Source organism: Lynx canadensis, chromosome E2 (genome assembly GCF_007474595.2).
Source record: "Lynx canadensis isolate LIC74 chromosome E2, mLynCan4.pri.v2, whole genome shotgun sequence".
Taxonomy (NCBI): domain Eukaryota; kingdom Metazoa; phylum Chordata; class Mammalia; order Carnivora; family Felidae; genus Lynx; species Lynx canadensis.
This window is the reverse complement of record NC_044317.1, coordinates 59,351,342-59,369,928: the sequence shown is the minus strand read 5'-3', so window position 1 is coordinate 59,369,928 and position 18,587 is coordinate 59,351,342. Positions and strand designations below refer to the sequence as shown.

Sequence of the window (18,587 nt, the reverse complement as noted above, 5' to 3'; positions counted from 1 at the left end):
TCTGTGCTGACAGCTCAGAGCCTGGAGCCTGTTTCAGATTCTGTGTCTCCCTCTCTCTGACCCTCCTCCATTCATGCTCTGTCTCTCTCTGTCTCAAAAATAAATAAACGTTAAAAAAAATTTTTTTTTAATTAAAAAAAAAGTGTTAAACTACCTTTTTCAGTTTATTTCATGGTTGTTACTCTAATCAAGTCTTCTAGCTTGCTTACTTTGTTTTCAATACCTGCCTAGTCCTACATGCTACCAAATGCCTTTGTTCTGACTGGCCTATTCTCACTTCTGCATGCCAGGTGAAGCGGAGAGTTCCTCATCAGCAATCCCACAAGTCTTTGTATTTATTCACACAGAGAGAGTGGTAAGCCACCATGTTACCTTGTCCATCACAGAATCTTTTTTTTTCCCACGTTTATTTATTTATTATTTATTTTTGGGACAGAGAGAGACAGAGCATGAACGGGGGAGGGGCAGAGAGAGAGGGAGACACAGAATCGGAAACAGGCTCCAGGCTCTGAGCCATCAGCCCAGAGCCCGACGCGGGGCTCGAACTCACGGACCGTGAGATCGTGACCTGGCTGAAGTCGGACGCTTAACCGACTGCGCCACCCAGGCGCCCCCATCACAGAATCTTTTAATTCTGAATGTGTTCATTTCCCTACCTTCTGGGAGAGTGAAGAGTCTTCTGCTCTAAAATCCTTAGATTTCTTAGTCTTGACCTACTGGATTTTATTTGCGGCTGAAGGTAACAGCAAGGAAACCCTTACCTTAATGGCACTAATTATATGTCAAGGATCGTGTGCTAAGCCCTTAAATGGTATCTAACATATTCTTAAAGACAAACGTTCTAAATGGGAAAATAACATGAATACTGACTCCTATTTTTAAAAGATTATGCTGGCTACAGTGTTAAAAATGCACTTGAGGGGAGCTAGAGGGAAAATGTTTGTAACACTGTTGTAAACATAAAAATGAGATGGTTACCACTTAGACTATGATAATGGGACATAGACTGGGAAAAAGTGGATGGACTCTAGAGGCCTTCAGAAGATTGAATCTAGAGGACTTGGTGGTATGGGAGTGAGGAGGAGGGAATAATCGAGGATGACTCTCCAGTATGAATTCGTTGATGATGAGTGAGATGTACACTCTGCCTGAAGGCTTTCCCACATTCTTTACATTCATAGGGCCTTTCTCCAGTATGAATTCTCTTATGCAATGTAAGATGGGCAATCTGGCTGAAGGCTTTGCTACAGTCCTTACACTCGTAAGGTTTCTCTCCTGTATGAATTCTTTGATGTAGTGTAAGGGATTTACGATGGCTAAAGGCTTTCCCACAAACATTACATTCATAAGGTTTCTCGCCTGTATGACACCTCTGGTGACAAATCAGGGATGCCCTCTGTCTGAAGGCCTTTCCACATTCAAGACATTCATATGGTCTCTTGCCAGTGTGGAGTCTCTGATGTTGAACAAGATAGGAGCCATCACTAAAGGCCTTCCCACACTCAGTACATTCGTAAGGCTTCTCGCCAGTATGAACTCTCTGGTGTTGAACAAGGTGCGCAATTTGACTGAAGGCCTTACCACAGTCCTTACATTCATACGGTTTCTCTCCAGTGTGTATTTTCTGATGTTGTGCAAGGTGTGCATTCTGGCTGAAAGTTTTGCTGCATTCCTTACATTCATAGGGTTTCTCTCCAGTATGAATTCTCTGATGATGAGCAAGATGTGTGCTCTGCCGAAAAGCTTTCCCACATTCCTTACACTCGTAGGGTTTTTCTCCAGTATGAACTCTTTGATGAAGAGTAAGTGAGCCACGATGGCTAAAGGCTTTCTCACAGATGTTACACTCGTAAGGTTTCTCTCCTGTATGAATTCTCTGATGTACAGTCAGGGATGAGCCATGGCTAAAAGCCTTCCCACACACATTACATCTGTAAGGTCTCTCTCCAGTATGAATTCTCTTATGCTGAATAAGTCCTATGTGATCAGTGAAAGCCTTCCCACAATCAATACAATCAAATGGTTTCTCTCCAGTATGATAATATCTCCGATGACGTATCAGAGAAGCATTCTGCCTGAAAGCTTTCCCACAGTCGATACATTCATATGGTCTTTTTCCAGTGTGAATCCTTCGATGATGAGCTAGGGATGAACAATCACTAAAAGCCTTCCCACATTCAATACATTCATAGGGTCTCTCTCCAGTATGAACTCTCTGATGTTGAGCGAGATGTGCAAGCTGGCTGAAGGCTTTGTTACATTGCTTACATTGATAAGGCTTTTCTCCAGTATGAACTCTCTGGTGCTGAATAAGATGAGCATTCTGACTGAAGGCTTTCCCACATTCAGTACATTCAAAGGGTTTTTCTCCTGTGTGAACTCTCTGGTGTTGAGCAAGGTGGGCACTCTGGCTGAAGGCTTTCCCACATTCAACACATTCATAGGGTTTCTCTCCAGTATGAATTCTCTGATGAAGGGTAAGGGTTGAGATTTTGCTGAAAGTTTTCTCACAGTCGTTACATTTCAGAAGTTTCTTTTCTCCCAAGACTTGCTTATGTTTTTTGACAAATGAATGTGTTTTTAAACTTTTCTTATCTGTGTCAAAATTACATATTCTCTCTTCTATGGAAAATACCTGCTCTAGATAAGATAATCTATTCAGATGTAAAAGTGTCCCCGATTTGTTAAAGTGGTCTCTTTTCTCGATAAGGGTACCAATATGCGTGACTGTCTCTTGACTAAAAGGTGTCTTCTGACTTACCAGCTCCTTCTTAAACAGGTTTTCACATTTCAAGTTTTCCCCTAATGTGGAACAGGTAAGGTCACAGCTTGGAAGTCCTTCCAGTATCACTGCCTGGGATAACTTTCCTTCATAAATGTCCCGGTTTGGAGATAATTCCTTGGTCATCCAAACAGACTCCAAGTCTGAAAGATATTGAGAAAGCAAATGTCTCCTTTACTTAATGTTAGAAGAATGGAAACTTCAAAAGTGAAACCATGTGAATCAAACGGTTACTGAAGACCACAGAGGTCTCTGAGAATCTTATATAAAGTCAGGCAGTGCAGCCATCCTTGCATTTCTGGAATACACCCTCCTTGGCTCTGGTGTATTGTATCAGTATGACAGATTCTGCACCAGTATTCATAACTGAGATTTGTATTTTCATTTTTTGATGCCATTTTGGTAAGATTTGGGCATCAAATGTTATGCTGTCTTCATAAACAAAACTTTTTAAAGTTCTTCTTTTTATTCTCTGTCATGGTACATTTTAAACAATGTTGGTATTTTTTTCTTACAAGTTTTACAGAATTTGTGAATTCTTGGAGGAGGCAGTTCTTAGCTAACTTTCTACATTTCTTCAACGGTAAACAGTCTATTTAAAATTTCTATCTCTTCTGGTGTCAGTTGCTTATTTAATTACTTACTATTTATTTAATTTGAGAGCGAGAATGAGGGGGAGAGGGGAGAGGGAAAGAGAGAGAATCCTAAGCAGGCTCCACACTCAGCACAGAACCCGATGCAGGGCTTGATCCCATTACCCTGGGATCATGCGCTGAGCTGAAATCAAGAGACGTTCAACCAAGTCACCCAGTGCCCCAGTTTCAATAATTTATATCCTCTAAAATATTACCCATTTCATCCAGGTTTTCAAATTATTTAAAGACAGTTGAGGGAAACAGATTCATATGATTCTTTTAAGTACTTAGGCATCAGTGGTTACTTACTATCATTTCTTTTTTTGCCTTCCCTCATTTGTTTATATTTGACAGTTTATACATTTTACTAGGTTTTTTTTTTTTGTTTTTTTTTTTAAAGTAAGCTCCACGCCCAGTGCAGAGCCCAATGTGGGGCTTGAACCCATAACCTTGAGATCAAGACTCAAGCAGAGTCTTGATGTTGGATGTTTAACTGACTGAGCCACCCAGGTGTCCCTATTTTATTGGTTTTCTAAAGAAGCACCTATTTGATTTATTTTCATTAAATCTACTATTTTCTAGTTCATTTATTCCTACTTTTATCTCTAGCAGTATAAGTCACTATACCTAACTTATTTTAGTTCTCCTTAGACTTACTTTGTTCTTTTTCTACTATCTTGAATTGGATACTTTATTTCTTATTTATTAACGTATATCATTAGGAGTATAAGTGACCTATCAACAATCCTCTTCTTGAAACTATGAAAACTGAAAGCAGGAAGAGGCTATACTACAAGCTACAGAATGAAATGTAACCATCTCACTCGAGGCTGATTCCACTGTAATATATAATCTATAAACTCTTATCTACCTTTCATGACAGAACAATAGCTTTCAAGCAAGGCAGCGAAAAATAAAATATAAACTGGGCCAAAATCCCATTGAGTACAAGAGAAGTGGAGAGGTGATGGACAAAGAGAAAGGAGGTAATAGTAGTTAGCTCATTTATTCATCTTTTGTAGGAGTATTAAAAGATGAGGTTTTGAATCTCAAGTGGATGAATTTTAAAATACAGATATAAGGGGCACCTGGGTGGCTCAGTCAGTTAAGTGTCCAACTCTTGATTTTGGCTCAGGTCATGATCTCACAGTTCGTAGGATTGAGCCCCATGTCGGGCTCTGCACTGACAGCATGGAGCCTGCTTGGAATTCTCTCTCCCTTTCTCTCTCTGCTCCTCCCCATTCATGTGCATGCACGCTCTCTCTCTTTCAAAAAATAAACGTTAAAATACAGATTTAAAAAATATAAAGACATGAAAGTAACAACTTGTAAGACTAAAAACCTTTCTAATTCAAGGGGTGGGGTGGTATTGTGTGTGTGTGTGGGGGGGGGGGGGGAACATACACAAACAACAAAGGAAAAATACATAACAGAACAGAAAACCCCAGAGACAAAAATAATTAAAAGTGGAGGGAAGAACATAGCTAATAATAATTGTTAACCTGATAAACTCATATTTTAAAGAAAGGAAATTTTTAAGCCACTTCAAACTAAAAACAAATTTGTCTAAAGAATTCAGGAATGTTGAGCTTCAGGGATGATTGTAACACTATGGTACTTGAGAACTAGGTAAACATCATGGAGTATAACGAAGTTCACAAACAGACTGTACTTTATTTGCAGGAAATCAGTACAGATAAAAGTGTAGTGGAGAAGAGAAGATCCATTTAAAATATGGTGTCAGGACAAAAAGTTTTACTTTGAGAGGGATTTTGAGGGGTGTTTTCCAATAATTATCAGAGAAGAAAGATCTTGAGAATAGTTTCCCCACTCTCGTTATCTGCACTTACCTGGGCAGAGGCCTCCTGTCCTCTCTCCCTTCATCATCCAGGGGTCTTCACCTTGCTCCAATAAGGAGATCACATCTGGTTTAGAAATGCAAAGACCTGCGTATAAGAAAAGACAGGAAAATTAGCTATTTTGTGGATATTGCAGAGCTATGACACATTCTAAGAGGTACTGAGAGAAAAGGGACATTGTAGGAAAATGCTGATAAAGGCATGAAAGACTACTGAGGTGGAAAGACTCCAATGGGGGGGGTGGAAGGAAGAAGATACTCTTACCCAATGACACCAGGTTCCTGTAGTTCTCCAACATCACTTTCTTATATAAAGTCCTTTGAGCAAGATTCAGCCATTCCCATTCCTCTTGAGAGAAATCTATGGCCACATCCGTGAAAGTCACTGAATCCTGAAATGACACAAATCTCACCTTACTCAGTGTTCGTGCCATTACTTAACCGGCTCTAGGGGTAAAGACTTATGCTGTTCACACTATGAGGGAAAAAAAAAAAAACCCTGCACTGGGCATAAGTAATTATACTGGAGTCTAAATCATCCAGGTTGTATGGTTAGTTACTGGACAACTTTTCTGCCTAGTTATATTGTACATATTAGGAAAGTGAAAAAATATGAGACATTCTCTCCTCTTCGAGCATGTACAATTTTACGGTGGTGAGAAGACATTCTCATATGAAAATGTACTGATTGCATGTAAGATAGAACGTCAAGTACTAAACTGCAGCTGACCCTTGAAAAACACAGGTTTGACCTTCACAAGTCTAGTTACATGTGAACTTACGTGTGACTTTTTCCAATAAACAAGTACAGTATTGTAAGTATGTTTTCTCTTCCATATGTCTTTTAACAATTTCTTTTCTCTAACTCGCTTTACTCTAAGAATATAAAAATATATAATACATATACAATATATGTGTTAATCAACTGTTTATATTATCAGTAAGGCTTCCAGTTAACAGTAGACTATTAGTAGTTAGTTTGGGGGGAGTAAAAAATTATATGCGGATTTTCAACTGTGCAGGAATCAGAGCCCTCAACTCCCATGTTGTTCAAAGGTCAACTGTATTTTATCATGTTAGGAGCTAGATCGTTTTTCTACGTGAAGAAATTAAAGAGTTCTGAGACTGTGAGGGAATTTCAAGGAAAGGATGCTGAACTGATGAGCAAGTTTTCAACTTCCACAATATATTCTAAGAAATCCTAGTGCTCTGAGACGTTAACAGGTATGTCTAAAAAAAACAAAAGAAAAAAACCCCTAACAAGATTTTTTCCTTTTGTCATAAAAATATGTTTTGCATTAAGAGAACACATTTGGAAAGCTGGTTTTTGATAATTTGCTGAGAAGTACCGAGAGAGATCATATGAAGTGAGCACAACCTGTTTTGTTACGTGGGCTGAATTTCTTAACCAACCAGCAAGAGATGCCAGCCATCCATTCTGTGGTTGCTGGCAGATTTTCCATTTCTTACTCTGTGATTTCACTTGTTATCAACATCTACAAATGAGTTCTGAAAAACCCACCAGTTGTGAATAAAATCAGAGAAAAAGGTCAGACTATTCCAAAGAATTCAGACTCTGGCACTGACTTAACTAGGTGATCTTGGCCAAGTTAATTAACTACACATGCCTCAGTTTCTCCACCTGAGAAACAGGAACAATTTTAGTACTATCTAACAGCTGCACTGTGAGAATTAAATGAAGTAACAGTCACAGTACCTGGCTAAGTGCTCAAGAATTGTTACCTATGATAATGATGAAGGAGGGATAGAAAAGAAGGAAGAGAAGGAAGGGGCAGCCAACAACAGATGAAAACATTTCATTTAATACATCAATAAAAGTTTTACTTTTGTTTTATCTAATTGCAACATGTTATAGTAGTTAAGAACATGGTCTCTGAAGCCAGACCACCTATGTTCAAATCCTGTTCTGTTCATTAAACCGAAGATATTAGTTTTGTTTTCAACCTTTGAAGATCTTTTAAATAACTCAGAAGAATAGCCTACTGTATTTACACATACATATTTATCATTTCTGTTGCACTTTCTTCATTCCTGATGTTTCAGTTCCCTTCTGGTATAATTTCTATCAGAACTTCCTTTTGCAATTCTTTGAGAAATCCGCCAATGAATTTCCTTAGTTTTCCTCCATATGAGACACTATTTCACATTCAATTTTGAAGGGTATTTTTTTGCTGGACACATAATGCTGGGTTGACAGTTCTTTCCTTTGAGTACTTTTTAAAAGTTGCTCTACTTCCTTCTGATTTGCATGATTTCTGATGGAAAACCCAGAATTGAAGTTGCTGCTACCCTATATGTTAAGCATCATTCTTCCCGGGCTGTTTCCCTTGTCTGTGGTTTTTAACAGTCTGATGACAGAGCCGCCAGGCAGGATGTCTTTGAGTTTATCACGCTGGAGTTTGCTGAGCTTCATGGATCCACAGCTTTATGTCTTTCACTAAAGTTAGGAATTTTTCAGCCATTATTTCTTCAAATATTTTTTCTACACTTTCTCTTTTCTGGGGCTTCAATGATACAAATGTTTAACATTCTGGTATTGTCCCACAGGGCCCTGAGGCTCTGTTCAATCTTGTATCAATTGTTCAGATAAGACAATTTCTCTGTACCTTCAAGGTCGCCAACTCTTCCTACTGCCTTTCTCACTGTGCCGCTAAGCCCATCCAGTGGGTTTATTTTGGTAATTATATTTTTCATTTCTTGCTGCTATCTTCTATTTCTTTGCTGAGGCTGTCTGCTTCAAGAGAGTTCACTTGTTGGAGCATTATTATAATAGCTGCTTTAAAACCTTTATCAGATAGTCCCAACATCCAGGTCACATCAATGCCAGCGTCTGGTGATTAGCTTTTCCCGTGAACTGAAATTTTCCTAGTTTTTCATCATTTGAGTAATTTTAGATAGTATCCTGGACCTTCTGAATGTTACGAGACTTTACGTCTTGTTTAAATTATATGGAGAATGTTGATATTTTGTTCCGGCTCCATTTGCAGAGCCTATGAAGTGACAGTCGCCTCTGTCGTACACGTGTCCTGCTTGGTGACCAGCAGTCTATCCCTCAGTTCACTTCTCGTTGACTGGGGCCAGATACACGCATGAGCAGGCTAGGGTGAGCCTGGGAGTTCAGAAACAGCTTTATACAGTTGATTCCCAAAGCTCCTCTTCTCTGTGATTTCTCCAGTAGTTCCTACCTCCTAGGGGTTCCCCTTTGCAGTCCTCTGGCCAGATGGCTGGGGCTTATTTATTCCACTTGACTGTGCCCCTGCCCCGACTGTACCCACCCCTGGAACCAAGCAGGGAGAGAACAGAAGCAAGAAAACAAAGCAGTAAGAGTTTACTCCACCCTCTGGGGGACACAGCTTCTCAATCACAGACATTTCTCCTCCTTCAAAGTTTTAGATGCCTTTAGACCCCACTGCTACTGTCTCAGGACACGAGAAAACATAATTTTTTTTTTTTTTTTAAGGTAGAGTCCCATCCACCCTTTCTGAGTATTAGATCCCCTTCCTACTTCTTGAGCCTGAACTAGGTGTCTCCTGCAGTTCTTTTTATCCATGCCAAAACCCCTTGTGGGTTTTGTGCTTGTTGAATCCATGCTAGGAGATATTGGGAGGTAAAAAAAAAAAAAAGAAAAAAGGTAAACACATTGCATCCTGGGTTTCTTTCCCCATCAGCCTGCTGTTCTTTACCGCTTACAGACCTCAGATGGCTGCTCCATGCCTGCTGTCCCGGTCCTACAGCAGCTTCCAGCGGAAAGACAGGGTGACATGTGCTCAGTCCATCTTTCCCGGAACAAGGGCTCTCCCAATTTCAGCGTAAATTACTGTTAGTTTTAAAATCAATATTCCGTTGGAAATAAAAACCTCCTGATGTTCAGCGCTTCTTGTCCATCAAATGCCATGTTGTAGGTTTTTCCCAGGTCTGAGAGTGTATACACACGCGCACGCACACTATACATCATATGAAGAATTACACGGACATACGGGCAGACAGCAGCTGTCCAGGCAAATAGCGGCATATAAAGCTGATGCTTATACAGTGCTTATTATGTGCCACTTACTTTCCTAAACACTTAAAGTATATTAACTCACTAACACTTACAGCAGGACTATAAATTAGGTACTAGTATTATTCCCATTTTGTGGTCGAGGAAACCGAAATTGAGGTGCTCTATCTAGTACACAGTGGAGCTACAATTTGTAGCCAGGCAGTCTGGTCCCACAGTCACATTACTAATCTTTTTGCCATACTCTGCCACTCTCAAAATATTTTCCTCTGACAAGTAACAATACTGATTTCATCTAAAATGTTTAAGTGCTGGGGCACCTGGGTGGCTCAGTCAGTTAAGCATCAGACTCTTGATCTCGGCTCAGGTCATGATCTCACGGTTGGTGGGATCGAGCCCCACGTTGGGCTCTGCACTGACAGCATGGAGACTGGTTGGGATTCTCTCTCTGTTCCCTGCACGCTCTCGCTCTCAAAATAAGTAAATAAACATTAAAAAAATATATAAAATGCTTAACTGCGTAACAAACGAGTTCCATTGGTAGTACATGTTTTGTAGTGTTGAATCTGATTAGAAAAGGTGTTTTGCTTTGCTATAAGCTGCTCACTGATATAAAATAAAGACAATTTTACTATGCTGTTATTTTTTATTTGATTAGTTTTTAAAGTTTATTAATCAGGGTCCCTGGGTGGCTGAGTTGGTTAAGTGTCTGACTCTTGATTTCAGTTCAGGTCAGGTCTGTGAGTTTGAGCCCTGAGTTGGGCTCTGTGCTGACAGCATGGAGCCTGCTTGGCTTTCTCTGTCTCCTCTCTCTGCCCCTCCCCAGACTTTGCACACTCTCGCTCGCTCTCAAAAATAACTCATGAACTATGAGATCAGGACCTCAGCCGAAGTGGGACACTCAGACAACTGAGCCACCCAGGCGCCCCTAAATAATAATTTTTTTTAAAAAGCCATTTTAAGGTTTATTAATCAAATTTTGGGGTTCCTAGATCATGGTCTTGCCATTCCCAAGTTTGAACCCTGCGTCAGGCTCTGTGCGGACAGCTCAGAGGCTGGAGCCTGCTTCAGATTCTGTGTCTCCTCTCTTTGTCCCTCCCCTGTTCACACTCTTGTCTCTTTCTCTCTCAAAAATAAATAAACATTAAAAAAAAATAATAAAATTCACTAATCAAATTTTATAATTTCTTACAATAATTTGTTCATCATCCTCATTTAGCAGTCCACTTTAATCAGAATATAAATTATAGTTAATTCTATTATTGATCATAAAAATATTAAAATTAAAAATATTCTGAAGTTTGAGAAACTCTAATCCATAAGAAATGAAAAATTTGGAATTTAGTCCAAGAAAATAATCAGTGATGAGGGCAAACTATGATCAATAATCTGATCGATAATCTCTATTAAATAGTAAAACATGGCAACAACTCAGCTATGGAACAAGGGGCTGATTAAACAGATGAGGATGTTCATCTCAGAAAGAAAAAAGGATGTAGAACATTCCCCGGCATTTTAAGATGTTCATGGCTCCAAGTCACGTGGGGAGGGGACAACTCCACACCCTCTGACCCAAATCACGTGTGCCTGCATATCTCCCCTTCCTTCAAGATGCACCTCAGGAGTCACACCTCTCTTGCCTCCTCGCTCCAACAGGGAGTACGACTGTGTAGACTTTATTCCGTACCCGGATCTGTCACCGGGGAGGCAAAAAGGAGCTAAAACTAAAGTAGATTTCGTCCTGCTAGACTGTGGCCTGTCCCAGAGCTTCACCGGGCCAGAGGAAAGGACACCTTTTTCTAATTCACCCAAAGGTATTCATGTGGACTTGCCCACTTCTCCACAGCAAGTCCACTCCACACCTACAGCACTGACCACACTGCACAAATAAATGTTGGCTGCCTTTTCATTTCTCCAACAGATTATAAGCCAGGACGGGTACTTAGGGACTAGGCAGATCGTGGCTCTCAAATTGCCTCTAAGGACTGTATTTCTGTGTTGTCAGATGCATACGGGAAAACTGAGCACAGGGAAGGAAGGGCTCAGAGTGGTCATTTCTTGAATGAAGACTAAACAGCTGTAGGAAGAAGAGGAAGCTGGGCCAGGGCGCTGGGCTGAGTCTATCTCTGTGGCCCCATCACTCATCAGAGAGGGAAGAAATGGGAGCCAGGCCTCAGGGTGCAACTCTGAGGCAGACAATTTTCAGAAGGAGACAAACACTCTCAAGTCCTAGAAAGCAAGACAGTATTTTAAGAAGGAAAGAGGGGGGGCGCCTGGGTGGCGCAGTCGGCTAAGCGTCCGACTTCAGCCAGGTCACGATCTCGCGGTCCGTGAGTTCGAGCCCCGCGTCGGGCTCTGGGCTGATGGCTCGGAGCCTGGAGCCTGTTTCCGATTCTGTGTCTCCCTCTCTCTCTGCCCCTCCCCCGTTCATGCTCTGTCTCTCTCTGTCCCAAAAATAAATAAACGTTGAAAAAAAAAAAAAAAAAAAAAAAAGGTTGGGGCGCCTGGGTGGCGCAGTCGGTTAAGCGTCCGACTTCAGCCAGGTCACGATCTCGCGGTCCGTGAGTTCGAGCCCCGCGTCAGGCTCTGGGCTGATGGCTCAGAGCCTGGAGCCTGTTTCCGATTCTGTGTCTCCCTCTCTCTCTGCCCCTCCCCCGTTCATGCTCTGTCTCTCTCTGTCCCAAAAATAAATAAACGTTGAAAAAAAAAAAAAAAAAAATTTAAAAAAAAAAAAAAAAAAAAAAGGAAAGAGGGAAGACTAACTCACCAGGGGCATGGCTTTAAGAAGTTCAACTCCCATCACCTCTTCCTCTTCCTGGCTCCTCGTGAGAAGTGCTTTACTTTACCCTGAGAGGGCAGAGCTGGCAGAGAAAGGAGCAGTGAGAGGCTGAGTGGCTGTAATAATCACAGCCCAGAACTCTCTCCTCCCTTCAGCTCCCTCTGTTCCCCCACCGCCACCCCACAACCCCTCGCCACCAGGAGCTTAGTGGGAGACCTACTTTGCTCTGGGTGTTCAGGCTGAGTGCAACCTCCTTCCGTCTCAAAGCCACCCATCATTAACAACAGAGACATACCAGGGGTGCTGCCCGAGTGAACCCTCACAGACTATTTGCTCAAGCAGACAACTGTGCAACTGACTAGCCAGGGTCGGTCCAGATTCCACGGGATCTAGAAACAGTCATCTTCCCCAGAGAGAACTATCACGTCTGTTACAACAAAGGGTCCACATGGCTTCCAGATAACTGGACCAAATAAACCCATCAAGAGACCCATTTTGCTCTGTGACAAACCATGTCTCTTGTGAGCCAAGTTTCTTCAATCAGAAAGAGGATAAAGTCCCTGACTTAATTCTGGTTTCTTTCCTCAAAACTCTGGTTTCCTCGAGCCTTTATGAAAATGACGACAGGGGGCGCCTGGGTGGCTCAGTCGGTTAAGCATTGACTCTTGGTTTCAACTCGGTCTTGGCTCAGGTCACGATCTCGTGGTTCGTGAGTTCTCACGAGCCTCAGCTTTGGGCTCTGTGCTGAACGTGCAGAGCCTTCTTGGGATTTCTCTCGCCTCTCTCTCTGCCCCTCCACGGCTCTCTCTCTCTCAAAAAATAAACATTTTTTCAAAAATGACAATAAGAATGAACACTTATTGACCACTTACTATGTGGCAGGATAAGTGTTTTACAGGCATGAGCTCAGTGAACCCTGATAACAGTCCTATGAGGTACACACTCTCCTCTCCATGCCCCGTAGGAGAAACTGGGTCAAAAGTTTGAGAAACAAAAACTTGCTCAGTGGGGGTTAGGGGGATCTCAACCCTTGAGATTATTTAACCGTCTGAGAGTCACTTCTTCACCCGTCCCAAGTAGTTAAGGATACTGACCTCAAGCCGTTGTAGAGAGGATTACACGAGAGTCAGTACCGGAGGGACTCCGGAGCCCTCCAGTCCTGGAACCGAATCCCGGCTCTTCCACACACTAGCGATTACCCGGCCTCCGTCTGCTTCAGTGTCCTCATCTGTGAAAAAGGAGGGATCAGAGTTTCCGCTTGCTGAAGTGACATTTGGTGTGACTGTCCCCAAAAAGTCCCAGAACCCAGAAAACAGTGGCTATAATTATTGCTGCAGCAAAACAGGAAAGAACAGTCTGGCTGTGAGCTGTGCTTCCTCCCCCTCCTCCCCCTCCCCCACCCTCCCCCGCCTCCTTTCTCTGGTGGCGGGGAGAGGACGCGACAGAGAAGAGTGAAGCAGGAATGGGATGGGTTCTGTGACCACACCCTGGAAAGGCGGGGTCCCTCTCCACTTCCAGAGGAGCCCACCCCTGCGAACCCCATCCCACAGTGACCTGCGGGGCAGGACCTTGGACCAGGTCAGGTGACTCTGGGCAGGTCAGCCTCACACTCCCGGCCCCCGACTCGCTGGCCTCCTGGGTCCGCCAGTCCGGGAAGGAGCCTGTCGGATCAGGGGACCCATCTCACACCCCGGCCTGAGGGACCCCACCCCAGACTCCGGACTCCTGGGACTGCCAGCCCAGGAAGGAGCGTGTCAGGTCAGGGGACCCCCGTCTTATACCCAGGCTCTAGGGACACTACCCCTGACTCTGGACTCCTGGGTCCACCAGCCCGGGAAGGAGCCTGTGGGTCAGGGGACCCCTGTCTCACACCCCGGCCCGAGGGACCCCATCCTCAACTCTGGACTCTGGGACCGCCAGCCCCCGCGGCCGGGGCCGCCCTCTGCCAACACTGTCGCGGCCGCGCCCCAGCCACCTGTCTCCCTTACCTCCGACATCCGCTCCGGTCCACCCCTCCAGCCTCACCGCCCCAACCGGGCCCGCGCCGGCCTCGCGGCGGCGGCGGCAGCTGGAGTGCACGGGGCTGGCCTCCCCGGGGAGGCTGTCCGGAGCCCGGGTTCTAGCCGTCATTCGTTCTCTCACGCCAGCCGTTCACGCGCCGCCAGAACGCGCGCGGCCGCCCCGCCGGGTCCGCCTTTCTCTTAGACCCCCGCCGGAAGTGGGCGTGTCGTCCCGCCGCAACGGCCCTTGGGGAGGGTAGTCCAGACCCGGCGGCGCGACTGCTGGGCTTGGTTCCCCTACCCGGCCTCGGGGCCGCTACACTCAGCCCCCTGCTGAGGCCCCCAGACGGGGAACAGAACCGCCCAGAAGCCTCTCAGTCCCGACTCCAGGCGCCCAAACTACAGGCCGCCTCCCTGAAGCGAGCCGAGTCCCGAGGATTCTGGGAACCCCCGCCAGGCTCAGAGTGCGCAGGCGCCGCCGTGAGGCGCACAGCGCGGAGGCCTGGGTACTGCGTCCCCGCGCCTGCGCCTATAGTATCGCTGGAGGCGTGCGGCGCGCAGGCGTTCGGAAAGTGGGCGTGGCTTAGGGCAGGCGGGGCCAGAAGCGGATCCTTATTGATAGGTGAGTAGAGATCTGAGTTTTGACTGTTTTGTGCCCTTGTGATTTGTGACTGTGTGTGTGTGTGTGTGTGTGTGTGTGTGTGTGTGTGTGTGTGTGTGTGTGTGTGTGTGTGTGTCTGAGTTTTGACTGTTTTGTGTCCTTGTGATTTGTGACTGTGTGTGTCTGAGTTTTGACTGTTTTGTGTCCTTGTGATTTGTGACTGTGTATGTGTGTGTGTAAAGAAATAAAATTCCCAAGTGTGCAGAGGCTGGTCCACTACCTAACACTCCCAACTTAAGCCACTCTCAGACACATCCCGTCACTCAAAGCAATACAGCCCCATCGAGGCGCTGGTTTTCCAGGATCCAATCTCTCTGACTTTGTGGACCCCGCCATGAAGTGAATTGTAGCTGCGACGACGCCATCTTTAAGTAACTGTAAATGGAAGCTTAGTGTTTGTAATAATTTGTGGTTAGAATCAGATAAAGACGATACTGAAAGCTTCCATTTTATTTTAACTTTTTAACATTTATTCATTTTTTTGAGAGACAGAGCATGAGTGGGGGAGGGGCAGAGAGAGAGTGATACACACACACAGAATCCAAAGCAGGCTCCAGGCTCTGAGCTGTCAGCACAGAGCCCGATGCAGGGCTCGAACTCACCAACGATGAGATCATGACCTGAGCCGAGGTTGGCTGCTTAACCGACTGAGCCACCCAGGCACCCCTGATATTCTCCATTTTAGAAGTAATGTATAAAGAGTTTGGAAACCTTTACTGACATCTTCACAAGAAAAACATTCAACAAACTGAAAATCAACAACTTTTTTTTTTTAAGACCCGTCAGAAAATAGAAGTCACAAAAGAAACCACACCCCAAAATTTGGAAAGACCGGCAAATACTGAAAATCATGGCAGGTATGAGCTTACCTGAAGCAGAAGCTGCTGGAATCATAAACTGTTACACACTCTTCACTGGTAATTTTGGTGAACTGGAGGTTTAGTGTGGACTACACTGTGAGTTTAAAACTCCTGGAGCCCTAGATGGGCTCTCCTACTTTCATGGATTTTACCTCCAGGAACTCCACCAAGTTTTAACGCTAAAGGTCAGGGTGGGGGAATCTTCTTGAGTTTTGGGCAAGGGGAGGGGAAAAGTAAACATTTTGTAGTACACTCAGAGCATTTTCCATAACAAAACCCTGCACTTAGGAAAACTACATACCAGAGCCTTTTTGGACTTGAGGGAAGGCATTTGGGCAGGTCCAGCCTCTCTAGTCTTTCTGCCTCAGTAAAGGCTAAGAAGCACTTCTGAAGGTCAGAGTCCAAGTGCTCAAGCTCACTGAAAAGCTGAGATTTAATCATAAGATTATACAATAGTTCCCCTTCCCCTTAATAGACTGCATACAGCTAAGGAAAGAGTGAGTGAGTTTGAGGACATGCCAATAGAAACTCTAACAACTGAGATACAAAGAGAAAAAAAGAATGAAAAACACTCAGGGGGTGCCTGGGGTGGCTCAGTCAGTTGAGCATTGGATTCTTGATTTAGGCTCAAGTCATGATCTCACTGTTCAGAGCCTGCTTGGGATTCTCCACCCCCCCCCACCCCAATTCTCAAAATAAATAAAACTTTTAAAAAAGAGCACCAAAATAACAACCATCAGAATATCCAGGAACCATGGGACAATTACAGAAGGTATAACATATGCATAATTGTAATACCAATAGAAGGAAGGAAAAGAAATATTTGAAGTAATAACGGCTGAGAGGTTTCTAAAGTTAAAATGACAGACACCAAGCCACAGATTCAGGAAGCATAGACAATACCATGGCAGGACAAATATGTACAAAAAATATAAACACCTAGGCATATCATACTCAGGATGCAGAAAAATCAAAGATAAAATCTTGGAGGATTGCCGGAGGGGAAAAGACACCTAAGGGAGAAAATAATAATATAAAAGTCTCAATTAAAACCAAAGATGACATAAAGAAAAGGGGAAACAAAATATTGATTATGTAAGGTGACTGTCAATCTAGCACTCTTGCTAATGCCCTTACAGGTTCTAATTGGTTTTTATAGGTAAATCTTCATATCTACCAATAATAACAGTTATATCTACTCTCTCCCTATCACTGCGTCTCTTAGTTCTTTCTTTCCTTACGGGATGGCTGGACCTCCAGTACCATGCTATTTGGTAGGAGCAATACTGGATGTACTTGTCTTATTTTTAGTGTCAAAGTGAAAGCATTAAGTACAGTTGTACTTACTATTTTTTTATGTTTTTTTTTTTAAGTTTTTTTTTCAACGTTTTTATTTTATTTTTTGGGGGACAGAGAGAGAGAGACAGAGCATGAACGGGGTAGGGGCAGAGAGAGAGGGAGACACAGAATCGGAAACAGGCTCCAGGCTCTGAGCCATCAGCCCAGAGCCCGACGCGGGGCTTGAACTCACGGACCACGAGATCATGACCTGGCTGAAGTCGGACGCTTAACGGACTGCGCCACCCAGGCGCCCCTATGTTTATTTATTTTTGAGAGAGAGACAGAATGTGAGTGGGGGAGGGGCAGAAAGAGAGGGAGACAGAGAATCTGAAGCAGGCTCCACACTCAAACCCATGAACTGTGAGATCATGATGTGAGCTGAAATCAAGAGTCAGTCACTTAACCATCTGAGCTATCCAGGCACCCCCAGCAACCCTCAGTTTTTCTCTATAGTTATGAGTCTCTTATGGTTTGCCTCCTTCTCTGTTTTTATCTTATTTTTCCTTCCCTTCTCCTATGTCCATGTTTTGTTTCTTAAATTTCACATATGAGTAAAATCATATGGTATCTGTCTTTCTCTGACTGGCTTATTTCCTTAGCATAGTACCCTCTAGTTCCATCTGTGTAGTTGCAAATGGCAAGATTTCATTCTTTTCCTTCGCAGAGGGATATTCCATTGTGTGTGGGGGGGGTATATAAATATATATATATATATATACCACATCTTCTTTATCCATTCATCAGCCAGTGGACATTTGGGCTCATTCCATACTTTGGCTATTGTTAACAGTACTGCTATAAACATTGGGGTGTGTATGTCCCTTCGAATCAGCATTTTTGTATTCTTTGGGTAAATACCTAGTAGTGCAATTGATGGGTTGTAGGGTAGTTCTATTTTTAACGTTTTGAGGAACCTCCATACTGTTTTCCCTAGTGGCAACACCAGTTTGTATTCCCACCAGCAGTGCAAAAGAATTTCCCTTTCTCCACATCCTCGCCAACATCTCTTGTTTCCTGAGTTGTTAATGTTAGCCATTCTGACAGGTGTGAGGTGGGATCTCATTGTGGTTTTGATTTGTACTTGATGATTGATGTTGGCCTGCTCACTTTCAAGGAAGCCAGCTGCCATGTTGTGAGCTGTCCATGTGGAAAGAATTGATGTGTCCAGACAAAAGCCAGCAAGGACCCCAACCCAGCCAACAGTTTAAATGAGTGCGTCTGCAAGATGATTATCCTCCCATGAAGCCTTCAGGTGAATGTCGCACTGGCTAACAACCTGCCTGCAGCCTTGTGGGAATTGAGGAACCCAGCTAAGCCACACCTGGACTCCTTACCCAAAGAGTGAGATAATAAACATGTTTGTTTTAAGCCACTATGCTTTAGTGTAATTTGATACACAATAGCTAACTAATTTGCCACTGTACCTCTTAAACTCTATGATACAGTAAGTTAAAATAGGGATTCTCTTAGTAGTCATGGATATCACAGGGATTAGAATGACAGTAAGTACTGTTATTAAAACCCATGTCATTCTTCATTCATATGAGGACTTTAAGACACAGAACAGATGAACATAAGGGAAGGGAAGCAAAAATAATATAAAAACAGGGAGGGGGACAAAACATAAAAGAGTCTTAAATATAGAGAACA

At 43.5% G+C, this 18,587-nt stretch overlaps 1 protein-coding gene and 1 long non-coding RNA gene across 3 annotated transcripts in view; one reads left to right on the top strand and one right to left on the bottom strand.

The window, feature by feature from the left end:
* Positions 1 to 603: 603 nt before the first annotated feature.
* The window catches only part of LOC115502218 (zinc finger protein 470), a 46,344-nt gene continuing 28,360 nt past the window's right edge, over positions 604 to 18,587 (bottom strand). Inside the window, exons 1-6 of one of the 2 annotated variants that reach the window (XM_030297789.2) lie at positions 14,064 to 14,509; positions 13,170 to 13,303; positions 12,064 to 12,157; positions 5,541 to 5,667; positions 5,268 to 5,363; positions 604 to 2,925 (exon numbers count right to left, since the gene is read on the bottom strand). In XM_030297789.2, the coding sequence (XP_030153649.1) occupies positions 1,052 to 2,925; positions 5,268 to 5,363; positions 5,541 to 5,667; positions 12,064 to 12,096 (2,130 nt within the window). In that variant the 5' untranslated portion in view covers positions 12,097 to 12,157; positions 13,170 to 13,303; positions 14,064 to 14,509 and the 3' untranslated portion in view covers positions 604 to 1,051. Of the gene's footprint in view, positions 2,926 to 5,267; positions 5,364 to 5,540; positions 5,668 to 12,063; positions 12,158 to 13,169; positions 13,304 to 14,063; positions 14,510 to 18,587 lie in introns of those variants that run through there. The other variant, XM_032591512.1, reaches the window with a different exon arrangement.
* Positions 14,652 to 18,303, top strand: LOC115502451. Its single transcript, XR_003965095.1, has 3 exons — positions 14,652 to 14,697; positions 15,514 to 15,593; positions 18,052 to 18,303. It is a non-coding gene; the product is annotated as an uncharacterized LOC115502451 (long non-coding RNA).